This window comes from Scatophagus argus, chromosome 5 (assembly GCF_020382885.2).
Source record: "Scatophagus argus isolate fScaArg1 chromosome 5, fScaArg1.pri, whole genome shotgun sequence".
NCBI classification, from domain to species: Eukaryota; Metazoa; Chordata; class Actinopteri; family Scatophagidae; genus Scatophagus; species Scatophagus argus.
This window is the reverse complement of record NC_058497.1, coordinates 16,267,671-16,287,413: the sequence shown is the minus strand read 5'-3', so window position 1 is coordinate 16,287,413 and position 19,743 is coordinate 16,267,671. Positions and strand designations below refer to the sequence as shown.

The following is a 19,743-nucleotide window of genomic DNA, read 5'->3' as shown; positions in this document are numbered from 1 at the left end:
AGTGCTATCTCAGTCGTCAGAGCCAGGGTATTTAAAGATGTGAGTGTGTGTGTGTTGGCATGGGACGTAGGGTGTATTTATCATGGGTGTTTATTTACAAGTCGTGAAAACTGATGGTGGATAATTTGGGATGCAAAGAGCGGCATTTGCATCTACAGTACAGCACCTCTCCCCCTGCACCCAGCTCTTTGTTCCTCATCCCCTCGTTGCTATTTATCTTCCAAATGGCATTGTGCTGTAGATGACTGTGACCAGGTGTTTCACAGTCACAGACTGAGCAACAGAAATATTACAGTGAAATCCTTTTATTTTACTGCAACCTTCACTTCTCGTCAAACTTTATGACATGAGTCAACTTAGACAACAGCAAGAAATCTTTCACAGATTTTTAGCTGTTCTGTTTTCCCTCTTGTGTCCTCTGGATTCACATGTGTAGATGATAATTTAGAGTTTTCATACAGAATACACAGTGGGGCAGCAGTGCAGTGAATGTTGTTATTTATTTATGGTGAAACATTTCAAAACCTTTCAAAGGCACGCAGGCCAGCCTAGAGGGCACTTGAACATGTTTTCTCTGCTAAAAGGCTCTTAAGTCATTTTTTTCCCAGTCCAAGTCAAGTCTCAAGTCTCTTTTCAGAACAAATCTCAAGCCTATCCCAGCTGACCACAGGTGAGAGGAAGGGTACACCATGGACTGGTCACCAGTCAATTGCAGACACACACACTCTCACACTCACACCTAGGGGCAATGTAGAGTAGCCAATTAACCTAATGTGCAGTTTTTGGTATTGTGGAAGGAAGCCGGAGTACCCGGAGAAAACCCACGCAGACACAGGGAGAACATGCAAACTCCACATAGAAGGGCCCAGACCGGGATTTGAACCTGCAACTCTCTTGCTGTGAGGCAACAGTGCTAACCACTGCCCTACTGTGCAGTAACATGAGACCAGGATTTCTGTGGCAGAAAAAATAACTGATATATGAAACTGAATTTTACAGTGAAATAAAAAAGAAACGCAAAGCTCTCACCACAAGCACCATTACATCAGGGTTTACTGAATCTATAAACTACGTAAAAAACATCAATCGAATCAACCTGTAGGGAGTGTCTTTAATGTAACAGAATAAATACCTGTAGGTCTGTGGTTAAACTGAACTGATCTTACAGTAAGATCGATACTGACTGGTGGATGCTGAATGGGAATTACATTAAACGTCAGTGTGATCTAACACTCTTTAATACTCTTTTCTTTCACTCCTTAGAACACGTCAGAAGTACGACTTTGAATCCGTACGTAAGATGTCGTATCTTTTGGATATTCCGCTAACTGTTTTTCCGTTTTCCTCAGCAGTGTGTTATCTTTTCAGATTCTCTGCCAGTCGAGAGTGAGGATCACAGCCAGCACTCTGAACTGATCTGTGAAGTCGCTTTGAACACAGTTTTCTTAGAGTAAACCTCACACACTAAAGTGCTGCTTGAGACCTCGGCTGACTGCCCAAATAAACAAGAATGCATACATGTTTAAAATACATTTTTTGCAGCAGTAAATATTTATTTTACTGACATAATCATACAGGTGTGAAAGACTGTGGCAAAACTAGTATATATACTGTTAAAGAGGACAATACGATTGATCTTTTTACAATACAATGCACAATACATTATTAAACATTATACAATTATGTGATAACAATTAAAACTAACCAGAAACCAACGTTAATACAATAAAAAAAAAACCTAAATGTCAAACTGCTGCCGTCAGTGGTTCTGCATTACTCAGATGCCGACATGTTTGAAAATTCCCCTCTTGACTCAAACACCGTTTCATCCCTGTGTGTTGCACTCAGCTTGTGTAACACCATGCGCAAATGTGGTTTCAAAATCTGGCTCATAATCTTTTACCCATTGTATATATGAATTACTGGCCTGTTGACAGGTACGTCTTAACTTAGTCCAGATATTTCCACTCTTCTGTGCAATGATGATCAATATGCTCTTGCGCCTGGTGGAATTTTACTGTTATGTTACCAGATTACCATTACTGATGCATGACTGTGTAAGCAGCATTTTCAGTAAGCTGCTCATATGCTCTCAGTGGTCAAAGACCTACATAACCTGATAAAAACATTCACAGGAGCACAATCGGCAAACACAACAAGGAGTTCATTGAAACATTTACAAGAACCTTTATTAACATCAGACGGCAGAGATTTAAAATAACCAAGGCAAATGCAAGACTCCAGCTTGTGTGCAGTTTGTAGCTCCTACCGTATAAAAGGTGCATAATAGCTGATCCAAGGTCTGCCAACATGTATATGAACACAAGGGACATTTAAAGTTAAGTAAATACTGGATCGTGTATTGGATCGTACTGTATTGGATGGATGGATGGATGGATGGATGGATGGATGGATGGATAGATAGATAGATAGATAGATAGATAGATAGATAGATAGATAGATAGATAGATAGAAAATGGATGGGTGAGGAGCAGAGGGGGAGGAGAAAGGGAGCAGTGTGTGGGCACAGATGGCCAGCGAGGTGAGGGCGATGACGGGGACACATGCAGGTTTGTGTCTTCCTGACGTGTGCAGTGTACACACAGTCCTCTCCTCTACCCCCATATCTTTTTTTTCTCCTCACTCTCTCTTTCTTCATTGGATCCAACACTCCATCAGTCCCTCTTCCTCACCCACTCACTCCCTTTATTCCTACTACTTACTGGTCCCTGAAAAAATAGGGCAGTCTTTATGTAAGGAGGAGAGAAGAAGTGGGGAGGGGATGCTGTGAGTAGAGGAAAGAGGAAAAAAAAAAGGTTGAAACAAAGCCTTCTAAGTAGAGACAAGCCAAGAAAGAATGAGTAGGGGGAATAATGAAGCTGGCATCCACTCTCCTCATCCAGGCAGGTGGAAGAAGTCTTCAAATCTACTTAAATAAATAATTCAGCGGTTTTGACTGCACTATGAAAAACACTGCAAAACAACTAGGTCCTGTTTTTAAAATGGAAAGTTAAAGAAAAGCACCAAATCATATGTAAGAGTGTTGAATTCTTTTAAACTCTTTTATCCTTAGAAGCCTGTATAAAAATTACTAAACATTTCTACATAGAAAACATCAAATTAAAACTGAATTTACTGTAGCGCTATACCCTCACAGTCACTTCCTGTCCTTAAGCGTATAGACTGGCTGTGTTTGAATGTAACTGAATACTCAAGCACTGCACTGCACTCAAGTGCAATTGAGAGGTACTTGTTCTTCACTTTAGTATTTATATTTTCTGCTACTTTAAGTGCCTATGCCAAACTTCCTCAGCTGGCACGGTGGCACTACAGCAGCCATATAAAGTTTAAAACTCACTTTGAATCTTTGAAACAAAACATAGGCTTGACTGAGCAGAGCAGAAATGCTCACATGAAAACTGTCCTAACAGCATTTGGATGGGAAATCACAGTGATAGGTGACACAGATGTAGATAATAAAATCACTGATGGCTGAATTCCATTTAGCTCCTTCAGTTTCAGAGTCCTGGTGTTGTGCATGCTGTCACGACATGCTGAGGCACAGAGAAGAGCAGAACCATCGTTAACGCGATCAGTTACATCTGTGCTTCTCTTCAGCATGTCTGCCGCGACAGAGGAAGTGGACAAATATGTGTGAAACGTAGGAAATATGACTAATTTACATGTAAATGCCAAAAATTAAAAGCTCTTCAAGTCAGTGCCTCATCATTGTGTTTCAGGACAGTATTTGACTAAGTACACTGAGTTGCTTTTCCCCTTTAACTTTTCTGATCTCAGCCTCATTCTCTCTCAGCCTCGTGCTCTCGTCCTTTCCTCTCCCTGGCACTTTGCCTCTGTGACTGGCAGTGAGCCTGCTGAAAGTAGGCTAGGATTGACGCGCTGCTTGTGTCTGAGTCACAGAGAGCTGTGGAATACTGAAACCCACTGATTGCATTTAACTTTAGGCATCTGACTCCCATGCAGTGCATGATACAATAGAGCCATCTGCTCTGCTTTCTGCACCTCAATTCTGACGTTTATGGCTGCATTTACAACAAAAAAAAGGAAAGTCAGTTGTTCTGTGAACAGTTGCAAAGATGGTTATTTAGGAACAGATAAAGTAGTGATCTTGTTTGGCACATGTGTAACAGTATAAACATTCAGATTTGGTTGGCCTGCTTGCGGTTTTACAGTAATGGGTTTAGGATAATATTATTGATGTTGAATAACAGGGGGCAAAAAACAAAAATAAAATGCTGTTCATCATCCTAATTTTCGGCCACAGTACAATAACCTCTCTCTCACCTAAAGCAGTCGAGCATATTTCAAATTTGTGCTTCATTAACAAGTACCATGAAGAGCTTATTTGGCCGTGGGTTTGGGATGCCACGGTGAACCATAGCCTCACTCACCTTTTTAACACTGAGGCAAAAGAGTGTAAGAGGCCTGTTACTGCTCTGCTGGGTGAAGTAAGATGACGTAAGAACATATTTTTTTGCCTCAGAAGAGCCCACAACCTAGGCGGTGACGCATGCACAATCGAATTTTCTTTTTTTTTTCCTTTTCCACAGATCACTGTAAAATTCTTGCCATGCGTGTGTGCTGTGTGGGATCCTATAAACACGCAAGCTCGTTATTTAACTAGAGAGCCACAAGGATTACACCATATAAACAAAAGAACATTAACATAAACAGGACAAAAGTGAGCTGAAGCAGGGGAACGGGAAAAACTGGAAAGACACGGTGTAAATAAAGTAATTGGCTCTTCACACCGATACCGAAAGGGTCATGGGAATTTTCCCTTTCTTTCATCATAAGTTTTGTGGTCTTCACTGTCCAATGAGGGGTCCTGTGGAGTCTGCGGGAGTGCGTGGTGTCAGGGCTCTGCCGTTCCACTGCATCTAATCCTTGTGTACCTGAAGCAAAAGCTGTTTCTGCAACCTCAGCAGAGAGTCAAGCAAGTTTTCTAGGCTGCTGCCTGAGTGACGGAGTTCATGTATCTCGTGAAGAAGTGGCTCCCTGCTGCAACCAAAGTCTGCATCCAAAGAGACTAAAGGTGGAATCTCAATATATCGATTTATGTATGTTACAAACCTAATTTATGGTCACAAGGTCTGGGAAGTGATTGAAACAAGAGCCTTAAAGCTCCTGTTAAAGTTTGCACTTCAAGTCTTTCTTTCACTTAAATCTTAGACAATCCAATCACTGCTTAACCTTCACTCATTCCACATAAACACCCTAACTATGGCAGCAAATATTTCACGTACTCTGCATCTTTTCAGTGAAACAAACTGCAATCTGCTCTGAAAGCTAATTCTTTCATTTCCACTGAGAAATTTAAAACGGTACTCTCTGATCTTTTATGACTCTTAATTGGTTTCATTAACCCTTCTTGTCACTGTTTTTTCAGGTTTCAGGTGTTTCTTGAGAACGAGATCTTGTTCTCAGTGAGACTTGTTGATTATGTTATATAAACAAAATGAGCCTGCTTGTGGTTGAGCTCGTCCTTAGAGACAAGGTGAGGAGGATTCCTGCCCTTACAACTAACATTTCAGATGTTACAATTTTCAGAACTGATTCCCCCCTGCAAATGTAAGTAACGCAAATCAGACATTACCATTCTGTCTGTCTGAACGCCGGTGTGAACGCTGCAGGGAAGACGCTTTGCATGTTATTTGGCTCTCATTAAAAAAGAGGACAGTTTCTCGGCTCCACTTCCTGCTCTGTGGCACAAGTTTAAAACACAGAGGTTTTCATTTATCACTCAGCAGCAGCTGAAGCATGTATTTTTCTTTTCATCCTATCATTCAGAGACAACGCAGGAAAGTACATGAGCCAAATGCAGGGGGAGATACAACATAACATGAACACCTCCGAATATGATAAAATTCAATGCAACACCAGAGCTTCCAACTGACATATTCTGTAGTTCACAGTTCATTTCCACCAAAACTGAAGATTCTCAATTTGCTAAAGTATAAAAAAGAAGTCAAACTGTTGTGTATGTTTAGACATCAAACAGCATTTGACTTGTAATTGAAATTTACCTCAGTGATTTTTACAAACAGGATCACAAAAGCTAAAGATCTAACGTTTAAAAGAAAAAAGGAGAGAAGGTTGTTTTCAGAAATAAAAAAAAAAAGGCGATGTCCCAGGTTCAAAAGTTTATGGTGCAATCTGAACTGAAATGTTAATAAATGCAGGACTCCGCTTCTTTAATTTCAACCCAAGTATTTCAGTTAATACAGTACACACAAGCCATGTTTACATAGGCGGGCAGGAAGGCCTTCGACTTTGCCAAGAAAGAATTACTGGATTTAGATGAGAATAGATGTGTTATTAAACAGTTACGGCCCCCACCTGACTGATCGTGTAATAGTAAACTTAGGAGATTCAGAGACATGGGTTTCATAAGAAAGGAGCATGGCTTCAGTTTCAGTTTTGCTGCTTCTTCCAATGATAGGGGAACAGAATAGAGCACTCTGTGAATGCAGCTGACAAAGACCGAAGGAAATCTTTGAGTAGCCGAGGGAAAAGCTGAGGCTATGAGACATTTTGGTTGGCTGGAGAGTAGAGGCTGATCATATTTCTCTCAGTGAGGTCTGGAGAGCCTGGGAGAGTTATGTAATGTTGTTGGGATATGCAGCCAGAAGGGGTGTAAACAACACCACTCTGAAGTGGGACAGGCCTAGTCGTTGCCTGGTAACAAATATTTTGGGCAGGAGGACCAGGCAAACACGGCCCGCCTTCCAAAAGGAAATAGGGGCTGGCCTCATGAGCACAGCACAAGTCAGTGGCTTCCCGAAAATATGCTAAGAGACAGGGGCAAGCAAAACAAAGCACACCAGGGGCATCAGACAGTACTGCATCTATTTTTTACCTGGCTAGGTTGGAGTCTAGACCACCACAAGTTGTAAACAAACAAACTCTCAAGGAACACTATAGTTTAGAGAGAGGACTGCAGTCTCAGTTAAACTCCATAATTACTCCACACTCTGTATAGTCACATACTTGTACAGTGATTTAGCTTTAGCCTATGAAGAGACACTCAAACAAGCCGTAACAAGGTTTCACTGTATGGTGAAGGTTCTGCAGTGCCCACAAACCCTACATCTCAGGTGTCATGTTCAGATTTATCAGCTATGTGTACTGGTGATTCCCTGAAAGCAATATAGATACTGAGTGGATTGTCCTTATGAAACAGGGTCAGTTTAAATGGATTCAGCTCAATGCAAGAGAGGGCTGAAGGAGGAAAATCTGCAACAAAGTATTCGCTGCTGTGGCAACCATCAAAAAAAATGTACTCGTACTGTCCGACGCTGAAAATATTTACATTATACTGAAAGTTGTCTGTCAACATTCCAGTCAGTTTCTGTTGTGGTCAGCTTGTTCTCCACACATTCAAAGATGCATGAATTGGTGTACTGCGGGCTGCTAGCCGTGCGCATATTTGAATTTTACAGGCTACGACGCGGACACGGGACAAACAGGCTACGCGTTTATTACACACTCGAAATGTCAAGTTTAACATTCCCTGTAACTGCCTGACATTACAACACAAAACAACAACAGCAGCTGACGGGTAAAACTGTGCTACAACAACGGCAGACAGCTCTCTAGTAAAGCCTACTCAGGTTTGCTGCTGTTCTCCATACACAAAGAATCCGGAAGCCATATTGTCTGTCACTCAGAGCCGGTTACCACGGAAACCGGTTGCTAGGCGGCATAACAAAAAAGACCAAATTTATACGTCCTTGCGTCAGAGGCAACGGCGTATCTATGGCGACAGAACGCTACACACATGCAGAAAACCCGTGCATAGCACATGGTAATTGTTTTAGGCAAATACCTCTTTTGTACGTGGTTATACCGACTGTTTGGGACAGCATTAAGAGGGAAATACCTTGTGTTGTCACTGTAAAGTCTATTTGTGTATGTGTCGGCATACATGGTTGAAGTTTTAGTCAGTAGCTTATCGCCTTTGTGGTTTCTTTTAAACTCTCACCCCGTTAAGCCCTGCTGTTATCGTTTATTTCCCCGTGAATGTGGGCTGTTTGCTTGCGTTATCAGCCATTCACCTCAGTAATTCCACATCATGAACAACTTACATCGACGGAGTTAGTCATCCCGGTTCAGCGGCACAGCACCGGTAACGGCAGCCCGGATGGGACACAACGTCCTCCGTGGATCCTCGTCTCTGACGTTGTTGTAGCGCTGACTAATAACTTGTTATCCCCAACTCTTCGCTTTTTTGCTCACGCCTTTTCACACATCGGCCCTTACACAGCAGCATGCCCGCCCCGTGACATTGTTTGACATCACAAGCAAAAAACGTAGGCCTTGTATTTTAGATTTTCATTCATGATTTGCCACCCGGTCTTCCAGGAGCACCCCCCCCCCCCAATCCAAAGCCAGCCTCCCACCTGCCACATTCCCACTGCCGTCCTCATGTAGGCTATAATAATGAATCACTTTCTGCTCGGCCGGGTGATGTTTGCAATGACAGGCGCTGATTTCCGTCACTGCTGCCCACTGTCCATGACAGAATTAAACTGCTGTTTACCAATTTATGTTTTTCTTTTTTATTATAGGGCACAGTGAGGCTGCTGTTGCTGCTCTGTGTGTGCTCTCTGACACAGAGCCTTGCCTACGCTAAAAAACACAAATAGGCCAATCTGCCTGAAAGGCTGGATCCATTCGGAATGTATTAGGCCATAAAGTTTGAAACTATTTCTCAACCTGCAGTAAATCCACAGATGGCACAGTGCCTGACTTCAGGTTTCGGGAGTGTTCAGACGCAGATGAAAAGAAGTGTTTCCTCCCATTAGACGTTAAAGCTCTCAAGCTCTGTGGACTCCCGAGGGCGTGTCCTGAGAAACTTTACAGCAGGATTTCCCTTGCATGCCTGTCGGGATTCCGCCCTGGAATGATGCACACACCTCTGGGTGTTGCATAAATTAAGCAATTGTAAAGGGTATTTTCTGGTTTTTTTTTTTTAGGTTAAACTCAAGCCCTTTGTGACACCAATATGAACCAGTAGAATATCATATCTTCTATCTGTCATAACAACTACAAATCATGTCGAAACCTTATTATGTGTCGTCGATTTCAACTTACTTTCAACACTTCCTTAAATGATTATAGGTATTAAAGACATTATAGGAATATTAAAATGTCATCCCTTGACGTAGCCATGACTCAAAAATATTCCAATCTAAAAAGACACATATATAGTCCTAAAGACATACTTTCCATATTTATCACTAAAGTTTCTTAAAATTTCCTCTCTGAAATTGTCAGACGGTGAGAAATATCTCGTGCCTGTCACAGTATAAAAAAAAAATCTATTATTATCCGTCGGCGAGGTGAGCTTCTGGTCCATTTCAGTGGGAGAGGGATTCCCTCAACGTCACCAAGGATACCAAACACAACAAGCACAAATATGGTCATGTACGTCAGCGGAACTCCGAGGCGGGACTATAGACATGCCTCGGTTGGTTGTACTCGATGAGGATTCATTCATAAGACAAGATCTGCTACTGTGCATACCCTAAACGGACTCTATGGATCTATAATCGCAAATGTGACAAGCGGATAACGGAGAGCGCGCGGAGGATTTAAAGCAAAACGAGAGGACTTCTTAACAGAGTGAACTGGAACACTTTTCCCCCTGAACGCGGGGAACTGGATTAAGCTTCTTCATGCAACTTTTTTGGAAAGAAATCAAGAGCATCTCACCGGGGAATACCAAAAAGATCAGCAACTGTAAGTCTATATTGACTTTATGTGGACGATATACAGAAGGAAGAGTTTGAATTAAACGCTTTGCTTTAAAATCGTTGCGTTAGAGTCGGTCTGAAACATCTGCTCGTCAGTCTGTTTAATATGATATCATTAAAGACAGCTATTCCTCTTGACGTTGCTTTCACACAAGACAAAAACTCAACAGTCTACTGGACTTTTTACTGTAGGGATTTTCTTCGGTGATCGGTCAGTGAATCTATGCAGGGAAAAGTAACTAGCCTCGGTAGTGACGGGATAATCCTTTAAGTTTATGACTGCTCTTTTGGTTAACTCCACTCTCTGTAAAACAAGTCATTCTTTTCTTATAGTAGGATGTCTCTTCTTTAGTAATCTTCTTTTGCGTGCTGCTGCCCTGTTGATGCAGGTGACATCGCGCTCTCTTCAGTAACTGCAGGTGTCACGTTTTCTCTCGGTCCCTGCGGGGAAATGTACCAAGGGTTCCCCGGTGACCCAGACAACGGATCCCGTGGAAGCTCGTCTCCATCCATAGAGTCCCAGTACCTTTCCTCCGTGGACTCCTTCGGGAGCCCGCCGACCACCAGTGCTCCACAGGTAAGGCAGAGCTTATTGTTAATAAGGCGAAAATAAAGCGTGTAAACTATTTTGGATCAGCAAACTTTACAGCTCGCCGTGAGTGCCTTCTTTCATAAATGCAACAGGTCTGACTTATGGACCTGCAGTCTACTTTAGTGTAGTCTATAGGCTGTGGATCTATGGTCTAATTGCGTTACATATAACCTAGGATATGCGGTATAGCGCATTCTAACACTATAGACTGTGTTTTAGTGTAGCATCCCACATGTGTTTTTGTGACTTGTAGGCTGTCATAAACAACAGGCAAAGCAGCATAGCCTAGCGCTATTACATCAAATTAGAGAGCATGTAGGACAGTCGTTTATGATATCTGCATGAAAGTAGCATTGAAATTGTACTCCTTATATTTTACAATACGTGACGCAGACTTTTGAGACTTTTAATGGCACGTCTTAGTTTTATTTTTTATCGGAGGCCGGTGATAATGATTTGCCGCGTTCAGCTCATACGTCTGCTTTCCAGTAGTGACATATAAATACTCTCGCTAAGAATTCCGTCAACTGAATATAGATTTTTACCTCTATCTGCGGCTTGTGGCAGCCCCGGTAGCAGCGCTGAAGCATTGGCAACGTGTTCAGTTTACTGCATGCCGCAGAACGGATAACAGAGTCCTGGAACTCTCCGACGTAAGCGCCGAAGCCACGCCCCGCTCTCTATTTCCACGCGCTCCGCTCTCCTCTCACAGGCCTCGCCGTGACGTAAATGCTCGTTCTATTTTGGAGTGCTACGTCGCGTTGCCAAGGGGAACACCGGGGGTGTGACGGGGGAGGAGGAAGAAGGAGGGGGGAGACGCTCTTCGAGAGAAACGATTGGTCGAGGCAGACTCTTTCAGAGCTGCCTGTCCCAAAGTCTTAACACGCTTTTGTATGAATATTAATGAAAGTCGATGCTGTCTAACTAGGGTCTAAAATAAAACAAAAATGACAAGCGACAGATTTGAGATTTCTGTGTGCGTTTCAAACACGTACGTGATATTAAACGTACCTGGAAAAAGTTGAGGCAGCAACAATTAGGTTCAAAACTGCCATTTTCTTTTGCTCTGATCGTAATGTTTAAGATACTTCCCACTTGTTAGATGACAAGATAAACATTTTCCACACATTAAAATGAAAACATATTCTATAGGCTAATTAGTCGTTCGGCACTTAATTTACGTTATATCACTTCCATATTAGCTAAGTTAAAATACCATTTCTATGCCCGAACCATTATGTAGGCTACATTAAGGTTATTTTTTCACAGTTTTAAAAACAAATTCACATATTTATTATGTCATGTCCCGTATCTTAGAAATTGATGTATTTTACAATTTAAAATGGGAAGTTGAATAGAATTTATTAGCATATCAATGTAGTGCATTTGTAACCACGAACTGTAATGGCTGCATGGCAGCACTTGGTTGTAGAGTTAAAGTTTAACCTGCTGTGTTTGGCATGATGGCTACAATCCCAGAATGCAATCATTTTCAAACAAATTGTTTTAATGACATCAGTTTTCCGAGCCCACATAGCAATATCCTTTATGCAGTCATTTGTTTCACTAAGTGGCGAACCTCACCTTATCCTTGCTTGTGAGTGACTGAACCTTTCAAGGATACCCCTTTCATATCCAGTCATGATTCTCTCACCTGTTACCGGTTAACCCGTTGACCTGTGGAATCTGTTCCAACACGTTTTTCTGCCTCTGTTTGTCTAAATGTGATGATCACTGATCAGTTGTGTGTGAAACACATGTTCATGTCTCCTGTCTCTGTTCAGGAGTGTGCGTCAGCGGGAGCTGGCTTGAGCATTGTGGACAGCGGGCCAGGGGCCAGTGTCGGAGGTGAAATGCCCGGTTCATTTGTGCCAACTGTCACCGCTATCACCACCAGTCAGGACCTGCAGTGGATGGTACAGCCGACCCTCATCTCCTCCCAGGCCTCTGGACAGAGTGGATCCACTGGCACCACAACCATGACCCAGCCAGTATCACTGGTTGACCCATATGACATGCCAGGCCCCAGTTATTCCTCAGGGTCTGGGTTCACCCCTCCAAGCTCGGATACCCCAGGGCCAGCACCAGGTCCCATTCGCCAGTCCAGAACTCGTAGCCGCCGCACTCGAGAAGAGTCTGTGAGTGAAGATGGAGATGTTGGTGTGTTAGTAAGTGTGTGTGCTTGAACGGTTTGTTTGTTGACCCTCACACATTAAATACACAGAGCAGGTATATCGTTTACATGGGCGCCAAAAGAATCAGACCAAAATATCATGTACTGTGCTGTTAAGCATTGGTGCAAACATGCAAACACATTCAGGGGCATGGGGAATAAATACAAATCAGGTACTTCTCTGTCTACTCTTGGACTTTCACATAAACCCACTAAACAGGGAAATTGAGGTTGGGGAAGGCCGGGTCGATGTAAAGGGATATGATGGAGGATAGCAGAAACAAGATAAAAGAAAATATTGTAATTTTAAAAGAGTAAATTTGCTCTCTAGACAACCTTAGCTGGTGTAGTTACCCTGACTGTCCATCCAGTGTAAGAGTTTAGACAAAACCTTTTTCCTAATCCACTGGCTTTTTTCTCTCTTCGTCCTAGCTAACACCTGAAGAGGAGGAGAAGAGACGTGTTCGCCGAGAGAGGAACAAGCTGGCTGCCGCCAAATGTAGAAACCGCAGACGAGAACTCACAGACAGACTGCAGTCGGTGAGCTTCGCCCTGTTGTACTTGCCAGAATGAGTAATGATCATAATTACATACTTCACGTTATCTCCCGTAGCACTGCAGAGTCTTAATAAATGTGTGCATGGGTGTATAAGAGAGAGAATTAAGGTAATGCGATGTTTAGCTGTAGTGAAGACAATTATAGTCCTCGAGACACTGTACTATTGACTATTGTACCTACAGTTTTTATGGCCTAGTTATTATTCTCTCATATAAGCTACCTTACATATCCAACATACAGGTGCAGAAGTATTTCTGTTGAGATGAATACATCCACCTCCACAAATACTGAAGTAGAGGTTTGGTGTAGCTAACACTAACTCTTTTTCTGCTCCTCTACCCATTTCACCCACCTTTGTCTTGTTCCCCTGTCCAAATGCCCCCCTGTTTCTTTCATTTTCTGTGCCTGTCAACAGGAGACGGACATACTGGAGGAGGAGAAGGCCGAGCTGGAAGCTGAGATCTCTGAGCTTCAGAAAGAGAAGGAGCGCCTGGAGTTTGTCCTGGTGGCCCACCAGCCAAACTGTAAGATCCCGTACCAAGACCAACCCCAGCAGGGCTCAGCACAGCTTCCTCCAGTCCAGCCCCAGCTCCCTCCCCAGACCTTACAACCCTCTGTCTCCAATGTGGGCTTGGTTGTGAAGGAGGACACTTTCTATCTGCCTCCTGCCTACACAGCCCATCCGGCCTCCACACAGCCCCAGCCTCCGGTTCAGCAGCAAGTCCAGCAGCAGCCTCAGCAAGGGATAATGCAGGAGGTAGAGTTTTCTCGTTCTTTCTATGGCTCAAGCGAGCCAGCACCAGGCGGGCCGTGCCTTATGGCCAGCGACAGTGGTGGTGGTGGTGGTAACGATGGCGATGCGGCCATTGGCAGCTACAACACCTCATACACATCTTCATTTGTGTTCACCTACCCAGAGGGAGCCTGCGGGGTCAGTGCCAACCAGCGGAACAGCAGTAGCGAGCAGTCATCTGATTCCCTGAACTCGCCTTCACTGCTGGCACTCTGACTGACCGACAGACACACGAGCACACATATCAACGCACATACACATTATTCTCGCTGGAAGTAGAGGCTGAGGCAAATACATGCACAGTACCTATCAGTCTCATACTTTGAAAAAAAAAAAAATACATCAACCAATCATTTGTTTCTGATTGGCTTAAAGTTTACACATTGTGAGATGCATTCCAATTAAGAGCCATACAAACAGTTGCATATGAATTACGTTGGATCTAACCCTTATCATTGAGCTTAAACAAATGAATCACTTCTTGTTTTGTATCATCAGAATACCTGCGACTGGACAACACAAGTGAATAAAAACTGACTCACAAAATCAAGTCCAAGTCGCCAATCTTAAGTGCACTGAATTAACAGATTAATTCACAGAAAACATTCTCAATCTTCAACATGTGCAGCACATTGAGTGAGACGCCACAAGCTCACTCATTGCACATTCCAACAGGCAGCAGTGCCCCCACCTTGTTCCCTCTGTCGGTTGCCCCTCTTCCAGTGCTCTTGCTCTCATCCTTTTCCATCCTCTTCTCCCTTCTTCCTCTTGCTGAATGTATTTGTGCCAATCTGAAATAGGGACGAAGGACACTCTGTTCAGGGTCTTTTCTTGTGGGACACACACAGCTGATCTCTCGCTCACCTCTAACCCTTCATCCGCTCGACTTCCCTTTGCTTCTTCATTTGCTGCTTGGACTTGACAAGTTGGGGATCTGAGTATCACAGCCTCCACTAAATCTTGTGCTTTCTTCTGTCCCTTTTTTTTTAAAAAAAAAACCAAAAACTTCTGCCGTCTGCCTACCTGCCATGCGACCCATCTCTGCCCATCTCTCTTTCTCCTCTCTGTCTCTGTGTTTCTCCCTCTCTCTGAAGTCTTCAACCCCCGAGAGCCCGAAGACCCCTGAGAGCCCTTGGGACCTTGAGTGAATGACGGCCCAACTAACACGCCCTTTTGCACCCTCTCATACAAGGACATGGATGCAACCCTCCCATACCGAAGAACCTTTTTCTTGGAGTGCATTACTCAAAGTGGATCCTTATGGTGAACAGCAGCTAAATACTTTCATACACGCACATAGACGTATAATTGACGAATGCGACGTGCAAGACAGACGCCACTGTCTTCGACTGAGCCATTTTTCGATGTTCACACATTAATTCGACATATCCTGTGTTATGAGGCTGGTTCATAAAAGTGGGGATGGAGACAGGAAGGGAAGGAAGATGGTGCTACCCAGCTGGACAGACTCAAAAGGAGTGATGATTAATCAATCCCATCTTAACCAAGAGCTGAAAGTTAAAAACAAAGTAAAAATAAAATAAAGAGAGAAAAAAAATCCTGCTCTTGCCAACTGTGTGGAAGGGTGACCTCAGTAAAAACACCTCCATACCACAGAGTCTCATCACCCTGGGCCTACACGCGCATATTCATACCATCCATCGCTTTGAAGTCGCTGAACTGAAGATACAGACGTTTTGTTGCAGCGCACCAGCGCGCCATTTTGTTCGAGACTCAATCAGATGTGAACCGATGCCTTTATTTAGAGAAGAGAGAAGTTCTTTTTTGCAGTGATTCAGACAACCTCTAAACGTTGGGCTCAGTAGTCTCTGTACCTTCCCTGTTCTCTCAGGAGAGACGAGGTGGGGGTGCATTTATTGTGAGTGTGTCCACTCTGAGGCACCTGGCCCATTTATTTCTTTCTTTATTGAGGTTGATGTGACGAGTGAGCACAAAGCAAGACCTGGAAACAAAAGAGGAGAACACGTGGGCTGATGTTGTGGAGTGAGCGTCCTTTCTTTTCCTGTGAATTTGTTTTTTTTTTTTTCTGTATGTTTAAGTGAGGATTGTTATATATTTTAATGTTTGTGTTTGTTTGAATGTTTGATTGTTCTGCATTGACTTCTGCTTTCATTTGTACTGTTGCCGTTTCTCGTTTTTCTTTTTGTTTGTTTGTTTTGTTTGTTTCAACCGGGAGATTTTCTTCTAACTGTTACTATTATTATTGCTTTGTAACGATTGTTTCATTATTTTACTGTATTTTCATTTGGCAACTTTGGAGGCATGATGTGCACTACAAAAAAAAATCTAATTATAAGTCTATATGCATATACATATATACAGGTAACATGTATATATACATAAATGTATGTACCATTATTCTAAAGTATGAATGTCTACAAATAGAAATGGGATATTTTTGTCAATGAAGAATAAGATAAAATGTTATTGAGGTTTAGTTTTAAAATGAATATTTTTCTAAGGGAGCAAAAAAAAAAAGTATAATAAATTTAAAGTAATGCCCTGTCTCTGAACATGAAGCACGATGTCACTGCCTCTATCAGTGTGTATTTATGTTTTATAAGCAATTTAAAGCACTATTCAAGTTACATTAAATGTATGTTTATAATTATGATGTTAGAAAGTTGTAGTAAGGCCTTTGTTTTGTTTGTTTGTTTTTTCTCTGTGAGGTCTGTCCCAATGCTACTGACACCTTAATGCCACTTGATCTTCAGCAGATTCAAAATGAGGAAAAAAAAAAAGTGTGATTGAATGTCAATACACATATTAAAAGTGTTCAGACTGCATAATGACTAAACTGTTTCATTTAAGGACAAAGTATTTCACAGAATGCATTTCTGCCCGGTATAAGCATATCTCTCAATCACGTTGAAATGTTTGTTTGAAGGATAATCGCCGTTTTAGCCTTGATATGATGACTATCACGTTAAAGTTCCGTTCTGTTACTCAAGAAAATATATCGTCTAATTGATATAAAAAATATTTTGTGATTGTATTTGCTGAATAAGAAGCTTTATTTTCATTAAATAAATATGTTTGATCAAAGCAGTGGCTTGATTAATGACACGAGTTATTGTTCTCATGTGGCTCTTGGTGGTCAGAAAATGGGCAGACCTCATTTGTTTTTTTAAAAAAAAAAAAATGTTGAATAACTGTGTTTGTACAGCTGTTGGAGACGCCTTTTGATTTTCTCCAAATGCAAATGTGATGAGAATATGTTCTGGTGTGAGAATAAGCATAAAACATATTCAGTAGTTCTCATGTACATAGGTTTTTGTGGTGCTACTTATACTATACTATAATGACGAGGCAGTTTCACGTTGTGTGTGCAAGGTGACACATTGCTGCCGCTGAGGCTCCAAACAAATGAACACACTCCTCGTATCATCGGTATGCTTTATTTACATTGGAAGCCAATAACGCAGTAAATTCCCTGCAGCTGAAGCTCTGAGAGCCCAGTAATCTCTCTATGAACACATCATAATTTAACATCAGCTGCCTGACACATCTTTAAGTGTGATTAAACAGATCTCAGAGGGCCATTGTACTGTACCTGCACTCCACACTCAGGCCCCTGATTACCACACAACTCATTCTTTCGCCTAATGTCTTTGTTTTCCTTGGATTTAATTGAAGTCAATTGAATTTACTTTAAATGTGTATTTTCAATAAGGTTGCTAATGAATTGGAAATGTCGACAGGAAAGAAAAGGAGAGATATTTAGCTACCAGCTACAAGAGAAGAGAAACTGCCTGCACCCACCTGTACTGCACAATGTTACCGTTGACTTATCAAGAGCTTTCCTATTTTTCTATGATGAGGTGAATGTTGCTATGGATTTCTATTTTTCCACAAGTCTCATATACACTCTGGTTACATCATTTCCCCAGCATGAAATGCAATACTTATTATCGTCTTGGATAAACATAATGTAGCAAATCATGCAGTGCTCAAACTGACTGCTACTATATGTCAAGTGTGATGATGTATTGCTTTAATTATCAATTACTGTTACAAACAATATTGAATGTAATCTTTAATACTGATTGTAACATTTAATTTTGAGACAACTGTCATGAAAAATTGTCTTACAATATATCTAGAAATTATCTTTTTCATTTATTGAAGGCTCCTCCACTTCAAAAAGTCGATGTTCTTTCTAATACTTTCTTTTATCAATATTTCATCTTTTTTTGTAATAATTTCCTCTGTATATCTATATACAGTTTGATGAGGTTACAGCAGTGAAAGGCTGTGTTTGAGACTGGGTGCATGGATAATTGTTTAACTTGCTCATGAAGGTGCTCTGATGTCAAACTATCTTTATTTTTAATGCATATAATTTCACATAATTGCTTATTTTTATAACTTAATGTTCATTTGCTTTTATTCTGGAAGAGGACCAAAGTGTATGACAAATTTGCCGCTTTTGCAGTCCCTGTTGCTCATCTTCTCTGTGCCCATTTTAGCTTCTGGTTCTTTTTGTTACCCTTTAAAAGTTTACAAAGTTTTTTTCCCCTCTTGGCTTCAAGACTGCAAAAGCTGGGTGAGCTGTCTCCTTTAATGGTGGTTTGACCAGATACAATTCATTTCCAATTTGTGAAGAAATTGCATAAATAAACAACATATTATGAGGTACATGTCTCTCCATGTTAAATGCTTGACCTTCACTGCACTCTTTGACCTATGTGTGATTTTTTTTTTGTAAGTGTATTGTCTTGTTTTAAAGTCAGTTACCATCCGTGAATTCAGACTACATGGACCTGAGAAGAATCATGCTATCCATCCATTTTCTATACCGCTTATCCGTCAGGGTGGCTGCGAGCTGGAGCCTATCCCAGCTGAATACTGGCGCCCTGGACCTTGGACTGGTTGCCAGTCAATCGCAGGGCTGACACACAAAGAGAGGCAACCACACATACTCACTAGGGACAATGTAGAGTAGCCAGTTAATCTAATGTACATGTTTTTGGGAGGAAGCCAGAGTACCCACAGAAAACCCACACGGACACAGGGAGAACATGCACAGGAGGGCCCAGACCAGGATTTGAACCAGGAGCCCTCTTGCTGTGAGGCAACAGTGCTAAGCACTGCACCACTGGGATATTTTTTATATATTATATATTTTTTTTATTCATATTATTTAGGTCTGCATCTATTGATGATTTTCATTATCTTGGACTGTCTTGGTTATTTCCGTGATCTTTTTGCAATAATACATACACACATACATATATATACATTAATAAAATTAGCATTTAGGCATAATTTGCATATGTAAAAGTATGCCATAGAGAATTTATGTTATAATTCAATTGTACCACAGCATTCAAAGGTCCATTAAGGTAAACAAATACAAATGCTTTGGGGTTTTAAGAAACCCCTGCATAGTATTCTTTTTCTAGTGACTATAATAAATATTTTTTCATTTTAAAAATGGATCCCCTGACTGCTCATATTTGAAAAAATGTCATTGTGATGAACAAGATGTATGGCTTGACTCTATGATTCCCCTTTGCCCTACAGAGCTTTATAGCATCTTTTAATTTGTTTTTGCTTCACGGCCCCTGCTGTACTGTTTTGAGTCACTCACACTGCTCCCAAAGCGGGTGTGTTCAGTTTACTGTGTACTTCTTGTCCTACCCATACATTCATGGTAAAGCTACAAATGGCAGAAAGGGAAAACAATATGAAATGAATGTTGCTCTGTATCTACTGGATGTGACTAAACGGTAAATTGCAGGCTTATTTGGTGAAACAAGTCATTGCAAAAGTGATCATGATTGTCTGGAGAGGCCATTTCATGTGAATTTTCAGTCTATGTTG

The 19,743-nt window shown here is 41.7% G+C and overlaps 1 protein-coding gene across 5 annotated transcripts; it reads left to right on the top strand.

The window, feature by feature from the left end:
* The first annotated feature begins 9,517 nt into the window (after positions 1-9,517).
* On the top strand, positions 9,518-17,038 carry fosb (FBJ murine osteosarcoma viral oncogene homolog B). 5 transcript variants are annotated; one of them, XM_046389208.1, is made up of 6 exons: positions 9,518-9,765; positions 10,169-10,356; positions 12,156-12,539; positions 12,977-13,084; positions 13,519-13,860; positions 14,021-17,038. In XM_046389208.1, exons 1-6 carry the CDS (start codon positions 9,702-9,704, stop codon positions 14,084-14,086), a joined length of 1,152 nt encoding a protein of 383 aa, XP_046245164.1. In that variant the 5' UTR covers positions 9,518-9,701; the 3' UTR covers positions 14,087-17,038. The 5 variants fall into 5 exon arrangements, with proteins under 5 accessions (XP_046245164.1, XP_046245162.1, XP_046245163.1 ...); XM_046389209.1 differs by having other exon boundaries at positions 9,519-9,765; positions 14,991-17,038; XM_046389206.1 differs by having other exon boundaries at positions 10,190-10,356; positions 13,519-17,038.
* The last annotated feature ends 2,705 nt before the right edge of the window (positions 17,039-19,743 follow it).